This window comes from Neodiprion lecontei, chromosome 6 (genome assembly GCF_021901455.1).
Source record: "Neodiprion lecontei isolate iyNeoLeco1 chromosome 6, iyNeoLeco1.1, whole genome shotgun sequence".
Classification (NCBI taxonomy): domain Eukaryota; kingdom Metazoa; phylum Arthropoda; class Insecta; order Hymenoptera; family Diprionidae; genus Neodiprion; species Neodiprion lecontei.
Genome location: NC_060265.1, coordinates 21,159,740 through 21,176,993, shown reverse-complemented (window position 1 = coordinate 21,176,993; position 17,254 = coordinate 21,159,740). Strand labels below are relative to the sequence as shown.

At 41.9% G+C, this 17,254-nt stretch overlaps 1 protein-coding gene across 3 annotated transcripts in view; it reads right to left on the bottom strand.

Annotated features, from left to right (window-relative positions):
• Positions 1 to 13,040: 13,040 nt before the first annotated feature.
• Positions 13,041 to 17,254, bottom strand: part of LOC107221421 (furin-like protease 2) — a 61,302-nt gene continuing 57,088 nt past the window's right edge. For 2 of the 3 annotated variants that reach the window (XM_046742482.1, XM_046742481.1), the window contains exons 9-16: positions 16,492 to 16,891; positions 16,162 to 16,349; positions 15,674 to 15,922; positions 15,070 to 15,541; positions 14,747 to 14,946; positions 14,369 to 14,650; positions 14,084 to 14,271; positions 13,041 to 13,872 (exon numbers count right to left, since the gene is read on the bottom strand). In XM_046742482.1, coding sequence (XP_046598438.1) covers positions 13,765 to 13,872; positions 14,084 to 14,271; positions 14,369 to 14,650; positions 14,747 to 14,946; positions 15,070 to 15,541; positions 15,674 to 15,922; positions 16,162 to 16,349; positions 16,492 to 16,891 — 2,087 coding nt within the window. In that variant the 3' untranslated portion in view covers positions 13,041 to 13,764. The remainder of the gene's footprint in view (positions 13,873 to 14,083; positions 14,272 to 14,368; positions 14,651 to 14,746; positions 14,947 to 15,069; positions 15,542 to 15,673; positions 15,923 to 16,161; positions 16,350 to 16,491; positions 16,892 to 17,254) is intronic. The other variant, XM_046742483.1, reaches the window with a different exon arrangement.

Below are 17,254 nucleotides of genomic sequence, written 5' to 3'. Positions count from 1 at the left end.
GCTGGAATAAATTCTTTGATGCACTATTCCGACGTAATTTTGCGAGAGAAATCGATTGGGCGCAGTCCCAACACGCTGTGAGCAACCTATAAAAAGTTACAGCCGAAAAACGAAGAAATTTATTCATCAATCTTCTGCTGTTGGTTCTAGGTACTTTTCACTGCGTTTTCTGAGTTCCTGGGGATCCAATTAGTCAGGAAACGGTGATGCAGATCGAATCTGAGACCAAAAATTTTCGGCCCCAAAAATGAAGAAAAAAGTAAGGCTAACCCCCATTTTTTTTTGATATCGCTGGTAAAAATGCCTTATGCACACCCTGGAGCTTCGCGCAAGAAGCTTCAGGGTAGTGTGGGACTCGCACCCACTAAATGACCAGCGACCACTTTGGTATGAGTAGGGGGGATTCCCCGGAACCGCGCGAGGCATAACCTCAGGGATCCCCCCAGCTCCTTCGTGCCTATGCGCGGACCTTACTCTAACTCCTATTCGGGAGTTGCGCCTCCCGGCCCTCACCGCTACATCCTATGCTCAGCGTCCTTTCACGAAGGACGACCCTGCCCGCTGGTGGAACGTCTTCGGTTACCACTACGACGAGAGCTCCGCTTAGCGGAGCTGCCAAGCGTATGGAGACCGCCACTCGGTGCCCCGTGTTCGCGTTATTGAGCACCCTGCCCGTGCGAGTCCGGGGGAAGATGGATCCGGCTCGACCGTCCCATCCGCCGTCCCTCGGGCCGGGGGCCGAGGAGAGAGAGGCAGAAGAAGAAGAAGAAGAAGAAGAGGGGCATGGCCGGGACGACCCTATCGTCAACCTATCACCTAGCGTCTTACGTTCCTATCCTTGCACCAGATTCCATGTTGTCCTGCACCCCTCCCCTCCACTCCACATCTGACCCACGGCGCCGACCCAAAGGACGGGGCTGATGCCGGCCGGTGTCTCGTCCCGCCACCGAGGAAAACCGCAAAGTACCCGTGGCCTGGCAGGACTTGGGTCACACGGAAGGTCATGCTCCCGTGTGCCCTGTCGAACCATCCCGTCCAGTTCGATAGAATGGATAATCTTAGCCTTTCGGTTGGGAAGCCCCGCACTTCCGAGGTGCACCCTCCATTGCTCGCGGGCTATGGGCAGTTCCTCCTCCCTAATCGCCGTGACCATGCTCGGGAACCACGTCCTGGTCGACCGCAGTTCGCGCACTCTACGAAATGTGCGCTCGTACGCATCAGCCAATAGATATAGTGGCGGGGTCCTGGCCAGTATCGAAGCGGCCACAAAGGAGGCCGTGCGATATGCCGCAACCACTCTAGCGCATATCCCTCTCTGGCACCTCGTAATCACCTGCTGAATTTACTTTGAGGACCTCGCCACATCCCCCCACACCGGAGCGCCGTACATTATCGCCGGGAATAGCATTTCAGCATATAGCCTACGCCTGGATTCGGATGGCCTTCTGACGTTTGGCATTAGCTTCGCCAGCGTCCTCGTGACACCTCCTAGCCTAGCCTCCATGGAGGCGAAGTGCGCTTTGAACGTCAAGCCGGGATCCTCATATGGATGTAATTTAATGTAATTTTTCATCGTCCAACTGTCGCGGAACGACAGCGTTATTAGCTGACCCGTTAACTGATGGATATATCTTCAGTCAACGACTGACTATCGAAGGGCCTGGCCGCTTGAGTCTGGAATCGGCAGGAGAGATAAAGTGCGTATTTCTTATATGAAATGTGAAAACTAAAATCATTATACATCATATCATATCATCATACATCATACATCATACATCGTACATCATACATCATCATACATAGTATTAAAGTTCGAAACCAAAGTTTGGATGTCGGATGTTCAGAAAGTGACGTCACCCAAACTTTTTTTTCACTTGACGTAATCGATTTGAAATCGGCTAGCAGAATTCCTCAGTCTGGAAACAGCCGGGCAGTAGAGCGGACGGATGAGAATCGCGCTCCGCAGATTTCGAGTACCGGGTTCTCTACCTCCTCGATCCTGCGCTCCGGGTCCGCTACCTGGTGGAACTTGACTTCCAAGACAAGCGCTCCGTAGCTTCTGTGCTCCAGGTCCGCTACCTGGGGAAATTCGACTTCCAGAATGAGCGCTCCGTAGTTCTGGCTGTCCAGGTCCCTGATCTAGTGACTTATGACCTTCAGGACTAATTTTCCGTAGTTCTGGCTATCCAGGTCCTTCACCTGGTGGATTTTGACGTCCAAGAAAAGCGCTCCGTAGTTGTGGCTGTCCAGGTCCTTGACTGGTAATTGTAATTATATTTGATCTAAAATTTTTTAAACTTGTCATGTTAAAACAAAGTATTTCAATTCATTTTTCGCGCAAGCACATATTCAGTAGCTATAAATGCGCTAATAAAACTTATTACATTATTAATCGGATAATTAATTCTATTAATCCTTACATAATATTTTTGCTGAGTTCTTATACTAAAAATATTTATTACTATTCAAGGTATAACCTGAGGTGGTTATTGGTGGTTATTGGTGGTTGTTTGGGGCGGTTGGCGGTGGTCGGAGGTGGACGAGGAGGAGGACGAGAAAGATGAGGAAAACAAGGTGGACGAGGAGGACGAGGATTTGTGCTCGGTGAGTAAAACAGTTTTATAATATTTGATGGCAATTGTAATTATATTTCATCTAAAATATTTCAAACTTGTTATGTTTACAATAAAATATTTCAATTCATTTTTCGCGCAAGCACAAATTCAGTAGCTATAAATGTGCTAGTGAAGTTTATTCTACTATCAGTTATTTAATTATATTAATCCTTACACAATATTTAAGATGTGTTCTTATACTGAAAATATTTATTACTATTTAAGGTATAACCCGAGGTGGTTATCAGTGGTTGTTGGAGGTGGTCAGAGATGGACAAGGCGGAGGACGAGGAAGACGAGGAGAACAACGTGAACGAGGATTTGTGCACGGTGAGTAAAACAGTTTGATAATATTTAATGACAATTGTAATTATATTTCGTCTACAAGTTTTCAAATTTGTCATGTTTACAATAAATTATTTCAATTCACTTTTGTAAGTATTTATGAATATACCATCTATGAATATTCATTGTTGGTATATAAGGTCTGCCAACGTACTTACTTTCTGTAAGAGATGTTGAAGATTTTCAACATAATTATGTTTCAGTTCTGTGCCCCACCTAGTGATCCACTAGTACATATCCTCCGACGTGACATCGCTGTGCTACGTATAAAGAAGAAAAGATTTATTAGGATGCGAATTGCTCCTCTCTTCTTGCCATTCTTTCAGCCATTGTTGTGCTGTGTGTTTAAAATTTAGGACAGTATATAATATAGAATAACAGGTACAGCTACGAATATAGCACTACAATAAATCTTATAGAAATGGGCTCTCATTGAGATTTCTCTGTATTTATAACTCGACGCGAGAAGGCAAAAATCAATGTAATGCCATCTGTAAGGTAATTGGACTCGTATTTGCACTACGAGAACTCGTTGGGCATTTTGCGGTGAAATTTGAAAAATTGTTGTACAAGAAATTCAATAACTATAAAAATGGATAAAAAATATTATCTCTAATAGTGAATGTAGCTAATACAGCTTTAACCGTATATTGATTATGCTAATGATCTATTGTGACAAGATCGGAATTAGATAAGCTCTCTAAATACTCTTTTCTAGACTATTAATTTATATCATGTGTATGTAAATGTATATTTCTTCAGTTTATACAATCACTGCACTAGGATTACCCTTGCCACGTTTTATGGTGCGCTTGTGTAATTTGTATATTATTAACCTTACGTTTTACTCTATTTGCGACAAGTTGTGAGTGTTTCTAATTTCTTGGCAATTATTTATGTACATGTATGTGTATATATGTATATACACATGCATAAGTATATATATACATATTTTTTAACTAGATATACATATATTTAAAACTAGATTTTTACAATAAACACAGAGGTTTTAGTATATTCACATACGGATTTCTGTGTAAAGGTATACTTGAACTAAAATCTCCTTATCTCTAATACGGAGTTCTTCGTAATTCGCATTTGTTCTTGTAACCCAATGTCCTACATACGATGGCAAAAATCTAGAACCAACTTAACTGAGTCTCAAAGCCCTGTTAACATAAAAGCAGCTATTTGATAGAAATTATAGTTTATAGTTTACACGGCCCATTGCATGATATTTCATTATAAATACATATGTTTGAATGTATTTAGGAATAATTTATCAAATATACAGAGGTCATGTGCAAATAATAAATGAATTCGACCGCAGTTTGATGTATTCATTAGACCTTTAACAATAAATTTAAGCTTTGTTACTTCTTTTATTTTATTATGGATAATCAAAAACATTTCCGACTATTCGTGCTGTGGAAGCATGGGGATTAAACCAACTGTAGCAAAGGATTAGAAACAGTGTATGCAGAGTACGGGTATTTTTCTAACAATGCAAACACGTGCCGCTAGCTTAGTTTTGACATATCTAGAATACCACGCCTTGCGAATTAGCTTTCCAGACAGAGATGAATGATGAATTTTACGGACTGCATTATCGTTGTTGAATACTCTATGCCTCATGGGGAAAGAAAATCTGTAACGATAAAATTGATGCACCGGATCATCGTCGACTTTAACTTTTGAAATGTCCTACCATTTCCGAACACCTCCAACCATCCTATTTACCTATATTACTAGATTAGCTATTATATGAAAAGAGAAGAATTATTCACTTCGAAATGGGATTCTATTCGACGCGCGCTCGATGTATTCCATAACATTAGTATTCATAATTATTCCAACAACTTTTCATTTGCTCACTCGATCTTGAATTTTCGTAGGCATATAATCGAAACGCTGTTCTAGCTAGTCGAGAGTGAAGTATCTACGTTGTGTAGAGAAGCAGAATTGTTTTTCGAAAAGTATTCGGATGGAAAAAAATTCAGAGTAACTGTAATGCATCACGGATGCGCTAATTTTGAACGAGATGAAATGGATGCTTCGTATATGAGACAGTATTTAACGCTGCGTAGTGATTTAAAGACCTAAAAAGGTGATAGGGAGAGAAAGAACGAAGCTTCTTAACACTTCGAGTGTATTTTAACACACATTTGAAAGATACGAGCAAAATTTTTCATCATCCAACTGTCGCAGAACGGCAGCGTTATCAGCTGACCCGTTAACCGAAGGATATATGTTCAGTTAACGGCTGACCATCGAAGGGCCTGGCAGCTTGTGTCTGGAATCGGCAGGAGAGATGAAGTGTGTATTTCTTGTATGAAATGTGAAAACTAACATCATTATACATCATATCATATCATCATACATCATACATCGTACATCATACATCATACATCATACATCATACATCATACATCATACATCATCATACCTAGTATTACAGTTCGAAACCAAAGTTTGAATTTTCGGATGTTCGGAAAGTGACGTCACCAATCTAAAATCGGCTAGCCGAGTTCCTCAGTCTGGTAACAACCGCGCAGTAGAGCGGACCGTTGAGAGTCGCGCTCCGCAAATTTCGAGTACCGGGTTCTCAACCTCTCGGATCTCGCGCTTCGGGTCCGCTACGTATTTCGAGTACCGGGTTCTCAACCTCCCAGATCCCGCGCTTCGGGTCCGCTACGCGGTGAAACTCGACTTCCAGGATAAGCGCTCCGTGGTTCCTGGTTCATGTTTACAATAAATTATTTCAATTCCTTTTTCGCGCAACCCCAAATTCGGTAGCTGTCAGTCCGCTAATAAAATTTCTCGACTTCCAGGATAAGCGCTCCGTGGTTCCTGGTTCATGTTTACAATAAATTATTTCAATTCGTTTTTCGCGCAACCCCAAATTCGGTAACTGTCAGTCCGCTAATAAAATTTCTCGACTTCCAGGATAAGCGCTCCGTGGTTCCTGGTTTATGTTTACAATAAATTATTTCAATTCGTTTTTCGCGCAACCCCAAATTCGGTACTTGTCAGTCCGCTGATAAAATTTCTCGACTTCCAGGATAAGCGCTCCGTGGTTCCTGGTTCATGTTTACAATAAATTATTTCAATTCGTTTTTCGCGCAACCCCAAATTCGGTACCTGTCAGTCCGCTGATAAAATTTCTCGACTTCCAGGATAAGCGCTCCGTGGTTCCTGGTTCATGTTTACAATAAATTATTTCAATTCGTTTTTCGCGCAAGCCCATATTCAGTAGCTGTCAGTCCGCTAATAAAATTTCTCGACTTCCAGGATAAGCGCTCCGTGGTTCCTGGTTCATGTTTACAATAAATTATTTCAATTCGTTTTTCGCGCAACCCCAAATTCGGTACCTGTCAGTCCGCTGATAAAATTTCTCGACTTCCAGGATAAGCGCTCCGTGGTTCCTGGTTCATGTTTACAATAAATTATTTCAATTCGTTTTTCGCGCAACCCTAAATTCGGTACCTGTCAGTCCGCTGATAAAATTTCTCGACTTCCAGGATAAGCGCTCCGTGGTTCCTGGTTCATGTTTACAATAAATTATTTCAATTCGTTTTTCGCGCAACCCCAAATTCGGTACCTGTCAGTCCGCTGATAAAATTTCTCGACTTCCAGGATAAGCGCTCCGTGGTTCCTGGTTCATGTTTACAATAAATTATTTCAATTCGTTTTTCGCGCACGGCCAAATTCAGTAGCTGTCGGTGCGCTAATGAAATTTCTATAACTTTACAATCTTCTCATAATCTTTTTGGTAAAATATGTCGATAAAAAAATTATATCAAACCTTACACATTATTTTTGATTTGTTCTCACGCTGAAAATATTTATTAGTATTCGAGGTATAACCTGAGGTGGTTGAAGGTGGTCGGAGGTGGACGAGGAGGAGGGCGAGGAGGACGAGGATTTGTGCTGGGTGAGTAAAACACTTTTATAATATTTGATGGCAATTGTAATTATATTTCATCTGAAATATTACAAACTTGTCACGTTTACAATAAATTATTTCAATTCATTTTTCGTGCAAGCACATATTCAGTAGCTATGAATTATCTTATACAATTTATTATATTATTAATTAATTAATTAATATTCTTATAATATTTAACAGCAATTGTAATTATATTTCATCTGAAATATTACAAACTTGTCACGTTTACAATAAATTATTTCAATTCATTTTTCGTGCAAGCACATATTCAGTAGCTATGAATAATCTTACACAATTTATTATATTATTAATTAATTAATTAATATTCTTATAATATTTAACAGCAATTGTAATTATATTTCATCTGAAATATTACAAACTTGTCACGTTTACAATAAATTATTTCAATTCATTTTTCGTGCAAGCACATATTCAGTAGCTATGAATAATCTTGTACAATTTATTATATTATTAATTAATTGATTAATTACATTAATCCTTACACAATATTTTTGATGTGTTCCTATACTAAAAATATTCATTACTATTCCAGGTATCACCCGAGGTGGTAGGAGGTGGACGAGGAGGAGGACGAGCTGGACGAGGAGGAGGACCAGGTGGTCGAGGAGGAGGACGAGGTGGACGAGGAGGAGGCGGGGTGGGTCGTGGGAGAGGACCTCTCCTCTCCTCAGAGGAGGGGAGGGGGAGGGGCAGGGAAGGGGGAGAGGTGGGGGGGAGGGGGAAGGGACGGGAAGGGAAGGGAAGGGAAGGGGTGGGGAGGGGAGGGTAGGGTGGCGGGGCGGGGGGAGGGGGAGGGGGAGGGAGGGAGGGCGGGAGGGCGGGCGGGTGGGAGGGTGGGCGGGAGGGAGGGAGGGAGGGCGGGTGGGAGGGAGGGAGGGCGCGGGGGGGGGGGGGGGGGGGGTGTACTGCTCTATTAACTCTAACGGGCTTGCATCGACATCCGTCCTCCACTCTCTCTCTCCCGCCCGCCCACCCGCCCTCCCTCCCTCCCTCCCGCCCTCCCTCCCACCCTCCCGCCCTCCCTCCCACCCGCCCTCCCTCCCTCCCTCCCTCCCTCCCTCCCTCCCTCCCTCCCTCCCCCTCCCCGCCACCCTACCCTCCCCTCCCCGCCCCTTCCCTTCCCTTCCCGTCCCTTCCCCCTCCCCCCCACCTCTCCCCCTTCCCTGCCCCTCCCCCTCCCCTCCTCTGAGGAGAGGAGAGGTCCTCTCCCACGACCCACCCCGCCTCCTCCTCGTCCACCTCGTCCTCCTCCTCGACCACCTGGTCCTCCTCCTCGTCCAGCTCGTCCTCCTCCTCGTCCACCTCCTACCACCTCGGGTGATACCTGGAATAGTAATGAATATTTTTAGTATAGGAACACATCAAAAATATTGTGTAAGGATTAATGTAATTAATCAATTAATTAATAATTTAATAAATTGTACAAGATTATTCATAGCTACTGAATATGTGCTTGCACGAAAAATGAATTGAAATAATTTATTGTAAACGTGACAAGTTTGTAATATTTCAGATGAAATATAATTACAATTGCTATTAAATATTATAAGAATATTAATTAATTAATTAATAATATAACAAAATGTATAAGATTATTCATAGCTACTGAATATGTGCTTGCACGAAAAATGAATTGAAATAATTTATTGTAAACGTGAAAAGTTTGTAATATTTCAGATGAAATATAATTGCAATTGCCATCAAATATTATAAAAGTGTTTTACTCACCCAGCACAAATCCTCGTCCTCCTCGTCCTCCTCCTCGTCCACCTCCGACCACCTTCAACCACCTCAGGTTATACCTCGAATACTAATAAATATTTTCAGCGTGAGAACAAATCAAAAATAATGTGTAAGGTTTGATATAATTTTTTTATCGACATATTTTACCAAAAAGATTATGAGAAGATTTGAAGTTATAGAAATTTCATCAGCGCACCGACAGCTACTGAATTTGGGCGTGCGCGAAAAACGAATTGAAATAATTTATTGTAAACATGAACCAGGAACCACGGAGCGCTTATCCTGGAAGTCGAGAAATTCTATTAGCGGACTGACAGCTACCGAATTTGGGGTTGCGCGAAAAACGAATTGAAATAATTTATTGTAAACATGAACCAGGAACCACGGAGCGCTTATCCTGGAAGTTGAGAAATTTTATCAGCGGACTGACAGGTACCGAATTTGGGGTTGCGCGAAAAACGAATTGAAATAATTTATTGTAAACATGAACCAGGAACCACGGAGCGCTTATCCTGGAAGTCGAGAAATTTTATTAGCGGACTGACAGTTACCGAATTTGGGGTTGCGCGAAAAACGAATTGAAATAATTTATTGTAAACATGAACCAGGAACCACGGAGCGCTTATCCTGGAAGTCGAGAAATTTTATTAGCGGACTGACAGCTACTGAATATGGGCTTGCGCGAAAAACGAATTGAAATAATTTATTGTAAACATGAACCAGGAACCACGGAGCGCTTATCCTGGAAGTCGAGAAATTTTATCAGCGGACTGACAGGTACCGAATTTGGGGTTGCGCGAAAAACGAATTGAAATAATTTATTGTAAACATGAACCAGGAACCACGGAGCGCTTATCCTGGAAGTCGAGAAATTTTATTAGCGGACTGACAGTTACCGAATTTGGGGTTGCGCGAAAAACGAATTGAAATAATTTATTGTAAACATGAACCAGGAACCACGGAGCGCTTATCCTGGAAGTCGAGAAATTTTATCAGCGGACTGACAGGTACCGAATTTGGGGTTGCGCGAAAAAGGAATTGAAATAATTTATTGTAAACATGAACCAGGAACCACGGAGCGCTTATCCTGGAAGTCGAGAAATTTTATCAGCGGACTGACAGGTACCGAATTTGGGGTTGCGCGAAAAACGAATTGAAATAATTTATTGTAAACATGAACCAGGAACTACGGAGCGCTTATCCTGGAAGTCGAGAAATTCTATTAGCGGACTGACAGCTACCGAATTTGGGGTTGCGCGAAAAACGAATTGAAATAATTTATTGTAAACATGAACCAGGAACCACGGAGCGCTTATCCTGGAAGTCGAGAAATTTTATCAGCGGACTGACAGGTACCGAATTTGGGGTTGCGCGAAAAACGAATTGAAATAATTTATTGTAAACATGAACCAGGAACCACGGAGCGCTTATCCTGGAAGTCGAGAAATTTTATTAGCGGACTGACAGCTACCGAATTTGGGCTTGCGCGAAAAAGGAATTGAAATAATTTATTGTAAACATGAACCAGGAACCACGGAGCGCTTATCCTGGAAGTCGAGAAATTTTATTAGCGGACTGACAGCTACCGAATTTGGGGTTGCGCGAAAAAGGAATTGAAATAATTTATTGTAAACATGAACCAGGAACCACGGAGCGCTTATCCTGGAAGTCGAGAAATTTTATCAGCGGACTGACAGCTACTGAATATGGGCTTGCGCGAAAAACGAATTGAAATAATTTATTGTAAACATGAACCAGGAACCACGGAGCGCTTATCCTGGAAGTCGAGAAATTTTATCAGCGGACTGACAGGTACCGAATTTGGGGCTGCGCGAAAAACGAATTGAAATAATTTATTGTAAACATGAACCAGGAACCACGGAGCGCTTATCCTGGAAGTCGAGAAATTTTATTAGCGGACTGACAGCTACCGAATTTGGGGTTGCGCGAAAAAGGAATTGAAATAATTTATTGTAAACATGAACCAGGAACCACGGAGCGCTTATCCTGGAAGTCGAGTTTCACCGCGTAGCGGACCCGAAGCGCGGGATCCGGGAGGTTGAGAACCCGGTACTCGAAATACGTAGCGGACCCGAAGCGCGAGATCCGAGAGGTTGAGAACCCGGTACTCGAAATTTGCGGAGCGCGACTCTCAACGGTCCGCTCTACTGCGCGGTTGTTACCAGACTGAGGAACTCGGCTAGCCGATTTCAGATTGGTGACGTCACTTTCCGAACATCCGAAAATTCAAACTTTGGTTTCGAACTGTAATACTAGGTATGATGATGTATGATGTATGATGTATGATGTATGATGTACGATGTATGATGTATGATGATATGATATGATGTATAATGATATTAGTGTTTACATTTCATACAAGAAATACACACTTCATCTGTCCTGCCGATTCCAGACTCAAGCGGCCAGGCCCTTCGAAGGTCAGCCGTTGACTGAAGATATATCCTTCACTTAAAGGGTCAGCTGATAACGCTGCCGTTCTGCGACAGTTGGATGATGAAAAATTTTGCTCGTATCTTTCAAATGTGTGTTAAAATACACTCGAAGTGTTAAGAAGCTTCGTTCTTTCTCTCCCTATCACCTTTTTAGGTCTTTAAATCACTACGCAGCGTTAAATACTGTCTCATATACGAAGCATCCATTTCATCTCGTTCAAAATTAGCGCATCCGTGATGTATTACAGTTACTCTGAATTTTTTTCCATCCGAATACTTTTTGAAAAATAAATTCTGCTCCTCCACCCAACGCAGATACTTCACTTGCGACCAGCTAAAACAGCGTTTCGATTCTATGCCTATGAAAATTCAAGATCGAGAGAGCAAATGAAAAGTTGTTGGAATAATTATGAATACTAATGTTATGGAATACATCGAGCGCGTGTCGAATAGAATCTCATTTCGAAATGAACAATTCTTCTATTTTCATATTATAGACGCATTGTTGTAGGTAATCTAGTTCGTCTCCTGGAAAATTATAAAATTTTTAGTATGCATCACGTATTAATCGTAAATAGATCATATTTATGAATATCGTACATGGACCGAATATACATGTATACACTTTGGTCTCTGCTTCGTTATTACATCTGATCTACTGTTATTCATGATTTAAGTATACATTCTTCTCTCGGGTACCTATATTTTAATTAAATCACTGTTTTTCTACGAATGTTTGAAGAAATTTATTCTCATTAATTTCTTGTATCGCCGACAACTCGGTAAGTACACACAGGCTAAGTACTGGCTTGGGCTTACCACTGCGAAGACAGTGTTACTGGGAAGGTGAATGCAGCCAGCAGCATGTCGAAATCCGGAACCCTCTGATGTTCTGCAATAAGTTCTCAACTCTATCATTGGAACATCTCAGGGAGCGCAAGCGCACGACGATTTTCGGCTGTTACACCAAAGCCCATTAGGGCAACTGTCTTTATATTGTTCAGTCAACGGTAAGGCTAACCCTTTGCATTTTTGGCAAAAATTTTCGCGATTTTGAAAAGTGCTGGAATAAATTCTTTCATGCATTATTCCGACGTAATTTTGCAAGAGAAATCGATTAGGTGCAGTCCCAATACGCCGCAAGCAACGCATTAAAGATACATTCTCAAAATGAGATTTCTTTCGTTTTACATGTGCTGATGGTTCCACGCTCTGTTTGGTACGTTTTCTGCATTTCCTGGGGGTCGAATTAGTCGAGACAGGATCATACAAATCGATTCTGATGATCAATCAAGTGTAAATATCTGCGTTTTAAGATTAAGTAATAAATGAAACTGTTTTCCAATATAATTCATTTATATTTTCATAATTGTGTTCATCATAAAAGTACAATAATAATAATAGTAATAATAATAAAATATCAAATCATGACGAAAAATCGAATATTCACATCATGCGTTATAGATTAAGAATAGTAGATTACAATAGAATTGTTTGTTATTCCCCTTACAAGGAATGCGAAACTACGGAAAATTAATCATACGAAACAAATATAGGTTGAAAATAGAACAACAGAGAAAGACAAATATTAAACAAAATACGTACACAATTAAATGATAACAAATTATTAGAAAATGAATTGAGATGAATCATGGGATATTATTGGAATCACATCGCGTAACTGGGTCGTAAAAATACACAGGGTAACGTCTATTTTTTCAATTTGATGGTTCGTAATGAATTTACAAGAATGTCTCCAAGGATAAATACTACGCTGTTTCTAAAGCGTTTGTTCCTCTTCGATTAGCATTTGTTTCCCTTATATTTTTTAAACATACGCCGATAATAGATAGTTTATCACCATTGCTAATGACTGCGATATAGGTAATGGAGAGATTTATAGTTCTGGAGAAATTTTCAGACTTGTATATTGTATAAAAATGATTCAATGTGTAAATCAATTCTGATACATTTTTTTACAATAAAATGACGAAAAGGGAACTTGAGTTATCCATTCATAAAGTTGAAAAAAGAAGGTATGCTCCGGCTACTACAGTATTTAGAATTCCATCTCACGTTCACTACGAGATTCTTGTACATGTAACGATGAGTTGTTATAAATTGGGAACTAGTCTTGAAACTCTTTCTAGAAAAAATGTTACGGCTAAGCAGATTTAAAAAAGAAAGGATATCACTAATCAGGCACTTTACAATATTTTTTTCTACTATAGCGTGAGTTTTGATAAGTTCACACTGTAGAAACGAACGAAACGCACCGACTTTTTCAATCCAATATGTATAGATTAACTGTACGTATACTCCTAATCGTCCACTAGTCGCACACGACACATTTACATACAGTTTGATAATATTTCTGACATTCAGATCAAGACAATCGGTTAAACTGAGTTATATACAAATGACGATCAGAAGTCAAAATACTTCTGGTCACTTGCGGACAACGATTTTCAAGGTGCGCTTGCATGTGTCCTGAATTACTATCAATCCTATATCACTATATGCATCTCGTCACACACTGGGCAGATCTCAACTTTGAAAGTCATCTAGGAGTGAGAAACTCCAGCGGAATAGTTTAATAAAGGTTGTCTTCTAGTGGGTGCGACGAAATTCGAGCTTAGGTCATTAGCTGAGTTGTATCATCCGCGTCCATTTCATCCATAGGTTCCACCTGCACGGCCAATTTTGTGTAGCCGAGAGTCGACTCTCTTCTCCTAGATATGGCCTATACATGCAACAGACAAGTATAAGTCTAATATTATGCATAATTAATATTGCATATTAAGTGTCATAGGCAGGGCTGATTAGGTTTTCTCGTGATTACAAATGTGCTTGATTTTCACGTTACATAATCATGGAATGAATTTTACATACACAGCTTCTCTGATTTTACGATTAGTTCAAGAAGCCTAAATTCGTAGAAAATCATGACTAACCTGAAGAGCGACAAATATCGCGGCAAACAAAGCGATTGAGGCAACGCAAATAGCAACTGCAAACGCAGTGGCTGCTGTTACAGCTAATGATGCAGAATCTTCGGTTCTGCCAAAGCTATCTGAAACCCCCTGACCTCCGTCTCGGGAAACTGTCCGCTTTCCAGCTGGAGAGCTATTCCGGCAACCACCTGGATCAGGAAATGTTGACATGGTAAGTGAGATACAAAATAATGTTGAGGTTCATCAAACATCTCACTATCAGAATCAAGCATAAGTTTAACCCACCCGTTGCTGGATTACATATACAACAGTCTTGATCCTCGGCATTATTGATACCAGCTGGACAGCAAGGGACGCATTGATTGTTCAGTTTGTCGATGTGCAACGGAGCAGCGCATGACAAGCAACTAAACTTTCCCGGTCCCGTACATCTCTGACAGCTTGAGTCACAGCTTTTGCAGAGTTGCGTCACCGAGTCGTAATATTGGCTACTGAGACATTCTATGCAAAGGCCCCCATCCAGCATTGAGTGAGCAGGACACGAGGTACACCCTAGCGGCCCTTCGGCTGAAACCAATTTGACATTAGAATGACGTTAAAAGTCCAAACGAATATAGGTTCCCCGTGAGTAATGGACTAGATAATGATCTCATATTTTATCACCTCTACATGTTTTGCAGTAATGATGACACTTCTGACATCCAAAGCTGGTCCTAAAGAATCCTTCGGGACATTCCGGATGACATTCTCCTGCAGCCAATTGCCAGCCTCTCGGACAGGTTACACACTGATCTCTCCTGGGTCCAGAACAAGTCCTGCAGGACATGTGACACTTTGCGCATTGTCCACGATCGCTGTAATATCTGTAAAAGCAATATTATGCTAATTCCTCACTCATAAAAGCAATATTGTAGATTGTCTTAAGGCCTTATCAAATTGGTGTCCGCGACATATGGTGCGTGAGGTTAATTCATTTCGCGACTCACCCGTCAGCACAGGAAGATCTACACTCGCCACTCTGCAGCTGAAGTCCATCATTGCAAGTAGTACAGTTCAATCTGGACGTGCAGGTCCTGCATGTATGAAGGCAGGGTAGACAAAGAGGTTTGCCAGCTGGCTGGGCGACGGAATAGTAACCGTCCTCGCATTGAGCGACACATTTTTGACCCTGCAGAAGCAGTGCCTCTTGGCAGGAGACGCAGGAGTCACGGGTGGGTCCGGCGCAAGTCTCGCATGTCGAGTGGCATCTCTTGCACCGTCCGTTTTCGTAATATTCAGTACTGTCGCACCGCGTACGACTCGCTGGGGCGCAGAAACTGTTGGCGTTCAAGTTCCAGTCACGGATGCAAGTGGTGCAACCGGAGGATGTGCACGTCAAACATCCCGTGGGACACTGAACACACTCTCGCCTTTTCTTATCAGGGCTAAATCCCGTTGGACAAGAAGCCAGGCACGTACCTATTGGTGTGAAAATTGATCTTATAGTTAGAAAGATGCTGCAACTACTAACTGGGACCCTAACAAGTTGTTGAAGTAAAAGTGAGGTGAATAATTTGACTACAGAAACGAAATGAATATTTGAAAGTTTACCTTCGGAAAAATAGAGTCCAGGCCGACAACCGATGCACTGAGTTTCACCGGTGCCATTGCAAGTTTCACAGGATACATGACAGGCTTCGCAGTTATAATCCATCGTTTCGTACGTGTTTTTAGGACAGGCAGCGTAGCACGTGTTTTCGTGCAAGACTAAGTGGTGTTCGCACGCAGTGCAATGATCCGAACGATTTTGGCAGCTAGCACAGTTTGCCTCGCATGGTATGCACGTTCCGTTTTCTAAATCTGAGGTTCGGTATTGTGTTTTAATGACAATTATGCTGATCTGGCTGCATTCCATTATAGTATGAATTTTTAATTAAAAATTTTTGACGCTATGGAAAGTGTAAGTGCAAGGTTAAAGTTGAGCGTGCTAACGAGGTTTATCGGTTCGAGAATTTATGAAAGATTTAACCCAAACTAAATGAAGAACTCGAAAAAACACTTTCCACGAGTTGACCGATTTTGATCCCTTTCAAACCTACTCTCATAATATCCCTCGGGGCACTGTTGCAGGCAGACGGCAAGATCCGTGACCAGAAGATGAGCCGGAGCACAGGAAAGACAAGAGTCCTGTCCCGCGCCGGCGCAGTTTTCACAGCTTTCGTGACAGGGCCAGCAAAGTCCGCCCTGATTTGGAAAGCTCCTTGGAGGGCATCGACTAACGCAGGTGCTGAAACGGCAAGATTCGCAGAACTTTTCAATGAGGGAGTCAAGAGCAATTGTAAAGAGGTTGAAAAATCGGGCGATCAAAGCACGCCCGAGAGTGGTATCAGGGTTGGGAGGAAGGATGGGCCTAGAGAATTTCAACTCACTTATCAAGTCTGTAGTTTTTGCATGCAATGCAATGCGTCGGCCCATCACCGTAGCAACCCTGCGAGTCACACTGTGGATCGCATCTTTGATTTACAAAGCGATCACTGTTTGACGCGACATCATTTGGCAATTGGTTAGTCAGTATTGACGCAGCAGAGCCATCGAGGCTAGCCACGGACTCCTGAACATTCGAAGCAGATCCTGTGAAGGCACCCTGGTAGGTCTGAAACGCAGATACGCCAAAGAAGTCGGAATTGTAGAAGCCCTGGGGCAGGTGGGTTTGTGAGAAGGGGGATAGTATTGAGGGGTTCGCTTGTACCGGATTAAACTGCTGCGTCCGAATCCTAATCGGGTTGGTAGCCGTTCCGTAAAAGATAAGCTGCCATTTCTTCAGTATTCCTGTAACATCGTTAAATGCCCTAATTCAAAAGGTGGGTATATTGCGATTGATACGGAAGCCAAGACGAACAAAGACGACAAAATTAAAATTTTAGATCATATATGGCTTCAGGCAAGGTTCGGTCGCCCGGCATGCATACGCAGGATGACATAGCTGAAAGATGAAACGAAACAAGTACTCGATCAAAACTGTCATAAACGTATCCAACTTGAAACAAGTCATGCGATGATAACACCATATGGTCGAACCTACAAAAGTGAAAAAGCTCAGTGAAGTACAAATGAAAGAAACGTGGAACAATGACACTGTGCAACAAAATAAGATGTCTCGTAAACTACTGACTGACCTTCAAGTTTTACTCA